The following is a 13,818-nucleotide window of genomic DNA, read 5'->3' as shown; positions in this document are numbered from 1 at the left end:
AACACGTCGAGTTCCTCCAGCACTTCATCTTTTGTTCAAGATACCAGCATCTGCAGTTTGTCTTCATTAAGGAAAGAAAGATGACGAGGCAAATAGGAATTCAGACAGAAGAAACTGGCCACAATGTGAACCATTTAATCCAGTGAGTGGATCAGAGATGTGTAATTACAGATATGCAGAATTTAAAATGCAATTACCGAATCCCATCATTGCTCTGAAGTATTGAACATTTTAGAGGGTTTCATTCGATGCACAATTATTATTAAGAAAGACCAAGTGGACCTGTTGGGCCCAAACCTCTCCTGCATTGGTGCAGCACCCTGTCCTCACCCCCCTCTCCTCTCTCCTGACCCCCCCCCCCCCCCCTCCTCTCCCCCTTCCTTCCCTCCTTCCCTTCCCTTCCCCTCCCTTCCTTTTAAACTTTAAAATGTGAATAACTTAAAAAATATAAGATCAATATCAATAAAACTACTCTCATTATCGGTAAAGTGACAATGGTGAGTAAGGTGGGCCTAAAATGTTCGCGCTATCGTGTACCGTTTTGGCTGAAGTTCAATCACAAACAAGATAACAAACGAGAGTTTTAGTATATAGATGCAATATTAGTCTATTAATGTCCATAACTAATTCTTCATGAAATTAATTTGGAAAGTTGAAACTTGCCTGAAATGTGTAATCCTCGCTGGTACACTTCATACATGGTCCTTGCATCATCATGATAGTGGGTCATTAGCTTGGGGCTGTCACCCAATACAGACCGGCGAGCTTGCTCAGAACCCTATGGAGCAAGGCGATACGCTGTGTTACAAACCTGCAGAAGCAGTTGATGCAAGATTGCATTATAAGGAACACCTCATTTGTCCGTTTCTCGCCATCTTGAGAAGACAAAGTGCTGGAGTAGCTCAGCGGGTCAGGCAGCATCTCTGGCATTTTCACTGCTCTGGCCATCTTGAATTAGGTGATATTTCAATCAGTATTTCCATAAACTCTACAGACACTGACATACTACTTATTGTACCATGGCAATAGGTTTTCAGAGCGGGTTGAAGGACAAGGACGGACATATGACTGAATTAGAGAGTGAAATAAGCTGACGACCTGTGTACATTAAAAAATATATATACACTGGATATTGTGCACACACTGGTCCAAAATATATATTTTTATGCTCTTAAAGTCATACAACCCCTTCGGCCCAACTATTCCATGCCGACCAAGATGTTCCATCCAAGCCAGTCAGAGTCATAAAGTAAGGCCACAGGATCTTTGGCCCAACTTGCCCATGCTGACCAACATGTCCCATCTACACTAGTCCCATTTGTGCGTGTTTGGCCCATAGCCCTCTTAACATATCCTATCCATGTACCTGTCCAAATGTGTTTTAAGTGTTGTCAGAATACCTGCCTCAACTATCACCTCTGGCGATTCCATATACGCACAACCCTCAATCAAAATGTTGTCCCACTGGTTCCAATCAAATCGGTCCCCCTCTCACCTTAAACCAGTGTTCTCTGGCTCAGGATTTCCTAACTCTGGGTAAAAGACTCTGTGCATTTACCCCATCTATTCCCATCATGATTTTTTGTACACCTCTATAAGATCACCCCTCATCCTCCTGCATTCTAAGGAATAAAGTCCTAGCCTGCCCAACCTCTCATCGGCTGCCCTCCACTCATGGCTACTTATCAGCTGGCAAATACTTCCTACTTAAGTAAATTGCTTATTCTTCATTGATTTACCAGGAATGGATTTTTTGCAATATGCATTTCTTAGAATCAGCTCAAAATGCTGCCTAAGCATAATGAATCAGCAATTTGGATAAGCCTACAAGTTTCTGCCAAGTTGAAATGAGAATGCAGCTGAAAACTAGACACAAAGTGTTGGAGTAACTCAGCGGGTCAGGCAACATCTCTGGAGAAAAAAGATCGTGACATTTCAGGTTGGGATCCTTCTTCAGACTGGTATAGACCAGCATCTGTAGTTCTTGGTTTCTACAGACAACAGAAAGCCTTCCTTTCTTGGAAAACACATTCCTTTTTTTTCCCAGCAATTAAACAAATTTTCCCCTTAATATCAGGTGATATTTATTTTTCTCTCCCTTCTTCTACATTTATTTTGAATGTAGAAAACTAAATTTTGTACATATTACCGTAAAACTTTCTCTTTTCTTTACAGTCTATAGTATTTGTGATAGGATTTGTCAAATATTGAATTTTACATGAAATATCATATATCTGATTCATTTTAAAACAATATTTTACACGGATCATTGATTTATTTTGTTCTTTAAAGTCAAAGTTGCTTTAGTTTAGTTTAGAGATAAAGCATGAAAACAGGGCTTTTGGCCTGTTGAACAGCGATCACCCGTACACTAGGGCAGCACAGTGGTGCAGCAGTAGCGTTGCTGCCTTAGTGTCAGAGACCCGGATTCAATCCTGACTTGGGTGCAGTCTGTATGGATTTTGTACCTTCTCCCCATGATCAGTGTGGGTTTTCTCTGAGATCTTTGGTTTCCTCCCACACTCCAAAGACGTACAGGTTTATAGGTTAATTGGCTTGGTATAAATGTAAATTGTCCCTAGTGCACGTAGGAAAGTGTTAACATGCGGGGATCGCTGGTCGGTGCGGATTCTTGGGCCGAAGGGCTTGTTTCCGCGCTGTATCTCTAAGCTAAGCTAGTTCTATCCTACACACTAGTGACAATTTACAGAAGCCAATTAACCTGCAAGTCTTTGGAATGTGGGAGGAAACCGGAGCACCCGGACAAAACCCACGCAATCACAAACCCAGGTCTCTGGCAACTCTGCCACTGCACCACCGTGAAGCCCTAAAGGGTTGCAGGTTTCTTCCTAGCTAATCTTCCTGCCTTGGAAATGAATCACAATTTCTTGCCGATTGTCAAGTTAAAATACAAATGGTCCACGGTCCAAGGGCGGCACGGTAGCGCAGCGGTAGAGTTGCTGCTTTACAGCGAATGCAGCGCCGGAGACTCAGGTTCGATCCTGACTACGGGTGCTGCACTGTAAGGAGTTTGTACGTTCTCCCCGTGACCTGCGTGGGTTTTCTCCGAGATCTTCGGTTTCCTCCCACACTCCAAAGACGTACAGGTATGTAGGTTAATTGGCGGGTAAATGTAAAAATTGTCCCTAGTGGGCGTAGGATAGTGTTAATGTACGGGGATCACTGGGCGGCACGGACTTGGAGGGCCGAAAAAGGCCTGTTTCCGGCTGTATTTATATGATATGATATGATATTTTGTACTTTGAAGTCAAAGTTATTTTAGTTAAAATAATGTTATGTAGAACATCAATTGCATTATAAAGGCATTGTACCATTGACTAGTTTGCTAGTATATTGACATTCTGACCTTAGATTCTCTTTTTGTGCAACAAAATCTAAAGGCTACCTCTGGTTGAAGTAATAAAAAAAGGCAGAATTATTTATCTGACTGTTAGTTGAGCTTCTGTCTCTGGTCCTGAGAGCAGAGTGCAAGTCTGACTTTATCAGGCTTCAGTTATTATATTCTTACACTAAATGTTGTATCTTTTATCTGTGCACTATGGACAGTGTGATTGTATTCATGTAGTCTTTGACCGGAAGCCACAACAAAAAGCTTTCCACTGAACCTTGGGGGTGCAGTGCTGGCGGAGCTCACTGGAGCGCCGCTCCGGCACCTCTGTAAAAATAAAACACCAAAATAAACAGCGGGAAATTCTAACTAGCTGGGAATTTAACAGGGGTCGCCCCGGCACCAGTGACAGCTCCGGCACCTAAAAAAAAAAATAGCACTGCAACACTGCTGTACCTCGGTGCACGTGATAATAATAAATTAAATTTAAGAAAGCCTGGACTTACCTCAATTTCCACAGACTGTTGTGAAAGATCGCAGGGAGGTTTGAGTGTTTTGGGTCTGGTAGCCAGCCAATACGCTGTGATAGCCACGACTGAAGCAATTCCTACCAGCGTCGGAGGAGGGAGAGTGTGAAAGAAATGTCCAAATTCATCCAATTCCAACAGCCATAGACTTCTCAGGATTTCCTTTATTTGCATCTTCTCGACCAGAAAGCTAAGAAACCCTGGCGCACAAAGGGAAAAGTGAATCAGCGACACCTTCCAAAATGTGAAGGGAAATTTGAAGTCTCCAATAAAGAATGGTTGAAGCTAGAGCACACGACCTTCAGCCAATGTTCAGCTCAATAATGGCATATTCTGTTTCAGCTGCCCACTGAAAGAAATGTTTGTTCTTTTAGTTTGCATCAACAACTATTTACATCAATGTCAAAGGCAAAAAGACATTGGCATCAGGCACAGATAAACATTGAATTAAACGCTGGGTATCCACTTACAAAAACAAAATCTCAGGTAATTGTTTCAACCTTTCCATAAATATAATCAACAGAGTTAAAAAAAACATGTGCACAAGTGATAGGAGCAGAATTAGGCCATTCAGCCCCTCAAGTCTCCTCCCCCCATTCAATCATGGCTGATCTATCTTTTCCTCTCAACCACACTCTCCTGCCTTTTCCCCATAGCCCCCAGCACCCGTACTAATCAAACCAGTGAAACAGCTCATGGCCCGAATGGTCCTTTTATAATCTGCACCTCGAGAAGCTTATTGGAAATCTATTTGGAGATGCAAGGAACTGCCGATGTTGAAATCTAGAACAAAAAAACAATGTGCTCAATGGGTCAGGCAGCATCTGTAGAGGGAACGGATAGTCGACGTTTCAGTCTGAAGAGTACCGAACCAAAACGACTGTCCATTCCCTCCACCAGATGCTAGCTGACCCATTAAGTTCTTCCAGTACTTTGTGCTTTGTTGGGAATCCATTTGTTTTTGTGCATGCCTGGCCCTTTCCACATTAAATTAGGAGGGCATTGGGCTAAATAGGGTGATCGAAGGTCGGCATGGACTCAATGAGCCTAAGGGCCTATTTCCATACTGTATCAATGGTAGCATCACAACATTTAAGAAACATTCAGACAGGTACATGATAGGACAGGCATATGGGCCAAACGCAGGCAGGCCCATATTGGTCGGTGTGGGCAAGTTGGGCCGAAGGACCTGTTTCCACGCCGTATGACTATTTCTAAACTAAACATCTCTAAATGCTTTATGGACATCTAAATAATTTAAGATATTATAGTAATTCATTATTTATTCTCAACGAAATAGCTACCTGATAATTTGCTTTAGTAATGTTGACTTCAGGAAAATAAAGTACAAGACACCAAAGATAATGTAAAAACAAACTGCAGATGCTTGTTAATACACAAAAAGGATACAAAGTGCTGGAGTAACTCAGCAGGCCAAGTAGCATCTCTGGAGAACATGGTTAGGTGACGTTTCCGGTTGAGTCTCTTCTTCAAACGGATTGTGGGGGGGGGGGGGGGGGGGGAAGAAAACTGGAAAAGGCACGACAAAGCGCAGCAATAGATCGAAGCAGGCAGGGGGGGATTTTTTGATATTCACTGTTTTATGACAAAATGTTAACACAAAATATCTATATTCATCCAGGAGAGTCAACAGGGCCTCAGTTTAACGTTTCGCCTGAAACACAGTTTACCTGTAAATTCTACGGTGCAATACTTTTCAGGAACTGATTGCTACATTGGAGAATCAATCTACATCGATGCTTCTCAGGTTTCTTTTAGTCAGGGTGGTGAACCTGTGGGAATTCACGGACGGCTGTGGAAGTCAAGTCTTTAAAGCAAAGATTGACAGGTTCTTGATTAATAATTGTGCCAAAGGTTATGGGGAGAACAGGGTTGAGAGGGAAAGATAGATCAGCCATGATGGAATGGCAGAGTAGACTTGACGGGCCAAATTGACCCAATTCGTCAGCTATCCTGTGCTGAGAAGGCTTGTTTGCACTGGGAGGGTCCAGCAATGGTCACTCTTTAATAATAATAATAATAATATATTTATTTTATATAGCGCCTTAACACATGCACAAAGCGCTTTACAAATACAATTAACATAGAAACAAACAGACAAACTATCCTGACGGAAAAGCGGCGAATAATCAACACCAGCGTCCTCTCACGTCAGGGTCCGGCAGTAGACATTAAAGAACACAAGACACACAGATACAATTTTTTACACAAAACAGCCATCACAGTGATTGCTCTAGGCATACCCTCACTGTGATGGAAGGCAAAGTCTTATCTCCTCCTCGTTCTTCTCCCGTGGCGCCACGAGGTGATCGAGGCTCCCAACCCCGTGAAGCCCCCACCGGGCGATGGAAAGTCCCAGGGCCGAGCCGAGCAGGCCGATGAAAGTCCTGAGCCCCCACCGGGCGATGGAAAATGCCGCGGCCGAGCCGAGCCGAGCCGAGCAGGCCGATGAAAGTCCTGAGCCCCCACCGGGCGATGGAAAGTCCCAGGGCCGGGCCGGGCCGGGCCGAGCCGAGCCGAGCCGAGCCGAGCCGAGCCGAGCCGAGCCGAGCCGAGCCGAGCCGATGAAAGTCCTGAGCCCCCACCGGGCGATGGAAAATGCCGCGGCCGAGCCACGCAGGGCGATGAGAGTCCTGAGCCCCCACCGGGCGATGGAAAGTGCTGCGGCCGGGCCACGCAGGGCGATGAAGGGCCTGCGGGCGGGTTGATCGTGCCTCGTGCTTCGGGGCGGTCGAAGCTGCTACGGCTGGAGCTCCCAAAAGCCGGTCGCCAGCCAGGGACCTGCGAGCTCCCGATGTTGCGGTCTGCAGGGCCCACGGCCGAAGCCTCCGAGATGGTAAGTCCAGGCCCTGCGACCGGAGTCTTCGAGGTCGATCCCAGCTGGAGGCCGCCGACTCCACGATGTTAGGCCGTTGCGCGAACGGAGATACGACACGGTAAAGGTCGCATCTCCGTTGAGGAGGAGATTTAAAAAAAGGTTTCCCCCAACCCCCCCACCACCCCCCCCTACATACACAGAATTAAAAATAAAACAAAACGTACATTTAACATCAACAATGACAAAAAAACACCAAAAAAAAAAAAACGGAGAGACTGCCGGTGAGCCGCAGCTGCAGAACACAGCCACGCCCCCTTTAGACCTGAGATATAGCCTGGAAACAGGCCCTTCGGCCCACTGGGTCCATGCTGACCAGCAATCGCCCCGTACACTAACACTATCCTATGCACACACTAGGAACAATTTAAAATTTTACCAAAGCCGATTAACCTCCACGTCTTGAGTGTTGGAGGAAACCGGAGCATCCAGAGAAAATCCACACAGGTCACGGGACCCTTAGTCAGGATTGAATCAGGCTCTGGTGCTGTAAGGCAGCAACTCAGCCGCTGTGCCACCCAACGTGATCCTGGTACAACGTGATACAAGTTATTCCACAATGTGCTGAAATGTCTGTTCCAAGTTATCATCCCTTTAACAGTACTTGCTATGTAAATTATGTTGGAGGCACAAGGGCAACTCACATTCAGAAGTGTCCAGTTGAATTACTGGAGAAAGCAATGAACCAGAAATAGGCATTTAAGGAAACTAAAAGTGGAGTTCTGCAATGGATTTTCCAGGCATTTTTGAAAAAAAAAGACTCTACCCTTCAAACACATGGTGCCATTTGTCATTAGTATACTGTGTTTCAATCCACTTTATCTAGACCAAGGTTCACTTATCTTGGCGATTATGCCTTAATGGCTCAACAAGGATCCTATTGTATCCGAAACACAATGCCCCACTTCACTGGCAGCGTGCAAGTGGCCTTGAATCATATCTAGCACCTATTACTGTGTGCTCTCATGTAGGAAAGATGTGCAAAGCCACATATTTTTTTTTTAAAGCAAAGATTTTTTGCTGATCTTTCCCCTCATTTCTTTGCAGTAAATGCGAGGAAATGAAAGATATAAGTTATCAATGGAAGAGATCACCTTGCTCATCACAGGAAGTTAAATTTAAGGACAGTGAATTAAAGATATCACAAATTATCATTCCAACTCGTATCTGACATTGGAATGCTATTCTACCACATTATAAAGTTACCTTAAATACTGCCCTTTTCATCAAGAGGAACACAGTGGTACAGCTGTAGCGTTGCCATCTTATGGCACCAGAGACCTGGGTTTGATGCTGATTTACGGAGTTTGCACCTTCTCCATGTGGGTTTTCTCCGGGTGCTCCGGTTTCCTCCCACACTCCAGAGACGTACAGCTTTGTAGTTTAATTGGCTTCAACAAAATTGTAAATCGTCCCTAGTGTGTAGGATAGTGCTAGTGTATGGAGTGATCATAATAGACAAGACAATAGGTGCAGGAGGAGGCCATTCGGCCCTTCGAGCCAGCACTGCCATTCAATGTGATCATGGCTGATCATTCTCAATCAGTACCCCGTTCCTGCCTTCTCCCCATACCCCCTGACTCCGCTATCCTTAAGAGCTCTATCTAGCTCTCTCTTGAATGCATTCAGAGAATTGGCCTCCACTGCCCTCTGAGGCAGATAATTCCACAGATTCACAACTCTCTGACTGAAAAAGTTTTTCCTCATCTCAGTTCTAAATGGCCTACCCCTTATTCTTAAACCGTGGCCCCTTGTTCTGGACTCCCCCAACATTGGGAACATGTTTCCTGCCTCTAACGTGTCCAACCCCTTAATAATCTCATACGTTTAGATAAGATCTCTCATCCTTCTAAATTCCAGTGTATACAAGCCAAGTCGCTCCAGTCTTTCAACATATGATAGTCCCGCCATTCCGGGAATTAACCTAGTAAACCTACGCTGCACGCCCTCAATAGCAATTTCGGGTTGGCGTGGACTCGGTGGGCCGAAGGGCCCGTTTCCGCACTGTATCTCTCAAGTCCAAATCCAAATTTAATAACCCAATTATATCATTCAGCCAAAAGCAGAAAAAAAAGTCCGGATTTCGACCCGAAACGTAGACAGTGCCTTCCCCCTTCACAGATGCTGCTCGACCAGTTGAGTTCAGCAGCAGTTTGTTTTGTGATGGAAGAGAAAACATTTGGCCTCCAAACAGAGGAGAAAAAATATATATTTCACTTCTCAAACAAAAGGATGGCGAGTATTCTATTGCAGCGTTTCTTTGCGATGGGGTGTGCTGCTACACTGTACCGGCACCTCCAAAAGGTGTAGTAATTATTTCATATTCCAGCCATGTTTCACACATGTTTATTAATTGTGCATTTTTTGGCACCTTCGTGTAAAAAAAAAAAGCTTAATTCTAGGAATAAGATTCTGAAATACTTCATATTTAAACTGAATAATAGATAAGATAGTAGCATTTAAGATGCTTTTAGATGGGCACATGGGTATGTAGGGAATGGATCACATGCAGGCAAAGGACATTAATTATGTTACAAAATTATGTTACAAAACTACGTCCTGTAATTATGTTACAAAACTATAAAGTCACCAGAGATCAGTACGGCACCCTCTTCATAAACCTGTCCTTGCCTCTAACCCCTGAAGCACCACTTTAAATGCAGTAGAATAGTGTGGACACGTGGCATGCTGCTGCTTCTTTAGATTCTTGCTGGCTCTTTTTCTCTCAAAGGACTTCTGCTGCCATCTCTACATTTATATATTTCACTGTACCTTAATTGGAACATGTGATGATAAACTGACCTTTGAACCTTAGATATGAAAAAGAACATGATAGCGCTTCCTAACAAGGTCAGAGGGCAGGGATGTCATCCGTGCTTGGACATTCCCAAACAACTGGTGGTGTGGGAGCAACTGCGAAGATACCACCTGTCTTGATCACACAAAATGTTAACCTTAGCCCAGCGATGCCAATTGTGCCTCAGAATTGGAGTGGCACAGCGGTAGAGTTGCTGCCTCATGATGCTAGAGACCCAGGTTCGATCCCGACTACGGGTGCTGTCTGTACAGAGTTTGTGTGTGCTCCCTGTGACCATGTGGGGTTTCTCCAGGTGCTCTAGTTTCCTCCCACGCTCCAAAGATGTGCAAGTTTGTAGGCTAATTGGCTTCTGTAAATTGCCCCTAGTGTGTAGGGTAGAACTAATGTACGGGTGATTGTTGGTCGGTGTGGACTTGGTGGGCCAAAGGGCCCATTACTTCACTACATCACTAAACTAAACTAGATTGCAAAATTGTGAGTTTAACTCCAATGTAGATACTTGAGCACACAATCGATGCAGTAGTGAGAAGGGATTTCCTGCTACATTTCATCTGAGATGTTGAACTATTAAATTACTTTTTACTAACACAGATCTGGCAGATGGAAAATATGGATGTGGATACAAGGAACAGCAAATGCTGGCTTACTAAAAAGACACAAAGTGTTGGAGAATGATCAGCCATGATCACATTGAATGGTGGTGCTGGCTCGAAAGGCCAAATGTCTATTGACATTCCTGCACCTATTGTCTATTGAGTAACTCAGCAGGTCAGACAGTATCTCTGGAGAACATGGATAGGTGACGTTTTGGTTCAGGGCCCAACTTCAGAAGAAAAGTATTTGAATTTCCCCCGAGTACTCCTTGTCAACAAGTTATTCCTTGACAAATACCTTTTGGTCATTTATGTCATTATTATTTGCAACTCCATTCCAAGTATAATTTACCTGTTTATAATATACCAGGGACTATTCCCTAACACTTAAACAGTCTGAAGAAGTGCCTCGACCCGAAAGGTCACCTACCCATGCTCTCCAGGGATGCTGCCTGACCCACCAAGTTACTCCAGCACTATGTGTGTTAACCAGCATCTGCAGTTCTTTATTTCTAAATATCTGCAAATCACTGCAATAGGTGCAAAAGAAGCCAAATAAACTTTTTATTGGGTGGTGCATATCATTCCTGTAGAAAGGAACTGTCGATGCTGGTTTAGAGATTGGACAGGCTAGATGCAGGAAACATGTTCCTGATGTTGGGGGGAGTCCAGAACCAGGGGTTACAGTCCTAAATGGCCTAGCATTTATTCTTGAACTGAGAATAAACCTTTTCACCCAGAGAGTTGTGAATCTGTGGAATTCTCTGCCACAGAAGGCTGTGGAGGCCAATTCACTGGATGTATTCAAGAGAGAGTTAGATATCGCTCTTAGGGCTAACGGAATCAAGGGATATGGGGAGAAAGCAGGAACGGGGTACTGATTTTGGACGATCAACCATGATCATATTGAATGGCGGTGCTGGCTTGAAAGGCCTACTCCTGCACCTATTTTCTATGTTTCTGTGTTTACACAGAAGATAGACACAAAGTGATGGTGTAACTAAGCGGGACAAGCAGCATATCTTTTTCTCCAGAAATGCTGCCTGACCCGCTGAGTTACTCCAGCACTTTGTGTCCATCTTCTGGACTGTTCTACATTCTTGAATGTTTGTGTAATAAACAAGAAACAATTTTGCAAATGAACAATGTTACAGCCTGTTCAAAATGTACTCTGCCAGGGGTCAATGAAACAAGACTCAATCCACAATTCCATCCACGTTTCTGTCACACCCGGTGCTGTTTATGAGGCAGCCAATGCCAAAAAATGGGCACTTTCTCACAGAGGAAGGGAACATCAGAATGACAGTCACCACAGGCTAATCTTGAATGCTTGTCATGGCAACACAGGCAGGGACCAGAGTGAATGAGCTCCACACTTTCTCTCAGCCTGAACAACATATTACACTCAGGACCAGAAATGACTAGGAGGAAAAAAACCCCTCAAAGAGCAAGATTTCCACATAATGAAAATCAATCACTCTCTCCTCCACCCCCCCCCCCCCCCCCCCCCCGTCAAAGTATTTGTTAAATTAGACTCCTCCACTATCAGTTTCCTGCATCTGCTCTACAGCAATTTTAAGCGTTAAATGTTTTGCAAGAGTGTTTAATCTTCATATGTACAGAAAGGGAACTATGCAATTCAATCAGCAAAACAGGCATGCAAGCACAGTGCTTATAGATAACGTAACAAACAAAAAATGAATTAAAAAATGAATTGAGCAAAAAGCCTTTGATGCAATCAAGACTGTTCATGGATGCGTTAGTGTTACATAATCACAAACAAAACAAAATCACAACTCAAAAGAATCCTGCTGTCAAACAAACCTGCAGGGAGATAAGATTTACAAAATGGTGCTGGTCCAGATCTCTATTCACCAGTTATTAAAACGTTGGGGTTAAGATGATCTTACCTTAAATTCTCAGCATCCCTAGTGGAGCAGTAGCCGGCAGCACATTCCATTTAAAACTAGCTGTTGTGGATAAGAAATCCCTTTACGCTCAATGAAGGAAGGATCAAAACCCACAACGCTCGAGTCAACTGGATGTTGCTCCTTTTAAAAAGAAAGCAGTGGCTTGCTGCCAGATTTGTGCTTTGTCAAAGAATGTATCGGGCACCTCACACGACGGACATCAGTAGGGAGTTAGCTCTGCCTTCTACTCAGAGGTAGTTAGATGGATGACCGGCAGTAAACCCTACTGATGATTGGCAGCAACTGGGTGATAAAGGCAGCTAATCGCCTAGATCCCGCCTTTCTGCTTCAGTGTATCCTCACAAAAAAGCCAGCTCATTTCCACATTGATTTAAAGCGTTAGAAGCTAACCAGAAACCTTATTGTTTTTGTCCAACTTCAAGTAACCCTTTCTTTCCCTCTCTCCCCCATTCTAGTTCTCCGACTAGTTTCACAGTCCTCCTGATTAATTTTACTGATTGTATGCCTCCTTGTCACCTTCCCCATAGCTAACATTCACCCATTCTGCATTTCCTTATCATCTGCTTTGATCTGTCATTTTCACACCTTACCCTTCCATATGTCGAGACCCCCTCTCAGACTGACTCAGTCTGAAGAAGGGTCTCAACCCAAAACGTCACTCATTCCTATCCAGAGATGCTGCCTGTCCCGCTGAGTTACTCCAGCATTTTGTGTCTATCTTCAATGTAACCCAGCATCCGCCCTTCCTTCCGACACACGTTAGTGTTGTATTGGAGACTAATCTTTGTTGATAGCTTAGAGACCACAGTGAAACAATTCTGCAGTGGAAACAATGGTGCCTTTCTTTTATAGTTGACACTTGGAAAGATACTTTTTTTTCCTTAAACGTACAAGACAGTCTCCACTTTCTAGACTGGAGTTTGGAAATTGGATGCGTAGCTCTGGCTTGGCAAATCTGATAAGTATTAAGTAAAATTAAAGTCAGTTAATCAATTAAATGAGTAAATTGTTCAATTTGCAAAGGTCATCCATTAAAGCTGATTAATTCCCGGGATAGCGGGACTAACACATGATGGGTCAACTGGGCTTTTATTAGCTGGAATTTAGATGGATGAGAGGGGATCTTGTAGAAATATAAAATTCTTAGAGGATTGGACAGGGTAGATGCAGGAAAAATGTTCCCAATGTTGGGGGAGTCTAGAACCAGGGGTCACAGTTTAAGAATAACGGGTAGGCCATTTAGGACTGAGATGAGGAAAAATGTCTTCACCTAGAGAGTTGTGAATCTGTGGAATTCTCTGCCACAGAAGGCAGTGGAGGCCAATTCACTGGATGTTTTCAAGATAGAGTTAGATTTAGCTCTTTGGGCTAAGGGAATCAATGGATATGGGGAAAATGCCAGAACGGGGTACTGATTTTGGATGATCAACCATGATCATATTGAATGGCGGTGCTAGCTCAAAGGGCCGAATGGCCTACTACTGCTCCTATTTTCTATGTTTCTATGTTTCTATTATAAAAGTGATCAATGATTTGTTGAACAGAACTGTTTTCACTTCTCTATTCCTGCCATATGATTCCCATGGTTCCTTTCTCTAACAATATCTCGACATCCAGTGTTCCTTGGACCATTAACCTTAAAGGAACCCATTGTCCTTCAACTCAATATTTCACCTAGCCTACATTTGCTGTCCTACAGTATTA

General features: G+C 43.8%; 1 protein-coding gene across 4 annotated transcripts in view; it reads right to left on the bottom strand.

The window, feature by feature from the left end:
• Positions 1 to 13,818, bottom strand: part of LOC144600023 (long-chain-fatty-acid--CoA ligase 6-like) — a 61,104-nt gene that overhangs the window by 34,872 nt on the left and 12,414 nt on the right. For 3 of the 4 annotated variants that reach the window (XR_013548068.1, XM_078411348.1, XM_078411347.1), the window contains exons 2-3: positions 3,856 to 4,076; positions 664 to 778 (exon numbers count right to left, since the gene is read on the bottom strand). Coding sequence is in view for 3 of the 4 variants with exons in the window: in XM_078411348.1 (XP_078267474.1) it covers positions 664 to 778; positions 3,856 to 4,076 (336 nt within the window). In the remaining variant the exon portion in view is untranslated. Of the gene's footprint in view, positions 1 to 663; positions 779 to 3,855; positions 4,077 to 12,093; positions 12,432 to 13,818 lie in introns of those variants that run through there. The other variant, XM_078411349.1, reaches the window with a different exon arrangement.

Source organism: Rhinoraja longicauda, chromosome 14 (assembly GCF_053455715.1).
Source record: "Rhinoraja longicauda isolate Sanriku21f chromosome 14, sRhiLon1.1, whole genome shotgun sequence".
In the NCBI taxonomy this organism is placed as follows: Eukaryota; Metazoa; Chordata; class Chondrichthyes; order Rajiformes; family Arhynchobatidae; genus Rhinoraja; species Rhinoraja longicauda.
Note: the sequence above shows the minus strand (reverse complement) of the source record. Positions and strands in the feature narration are given on the sequence as shown.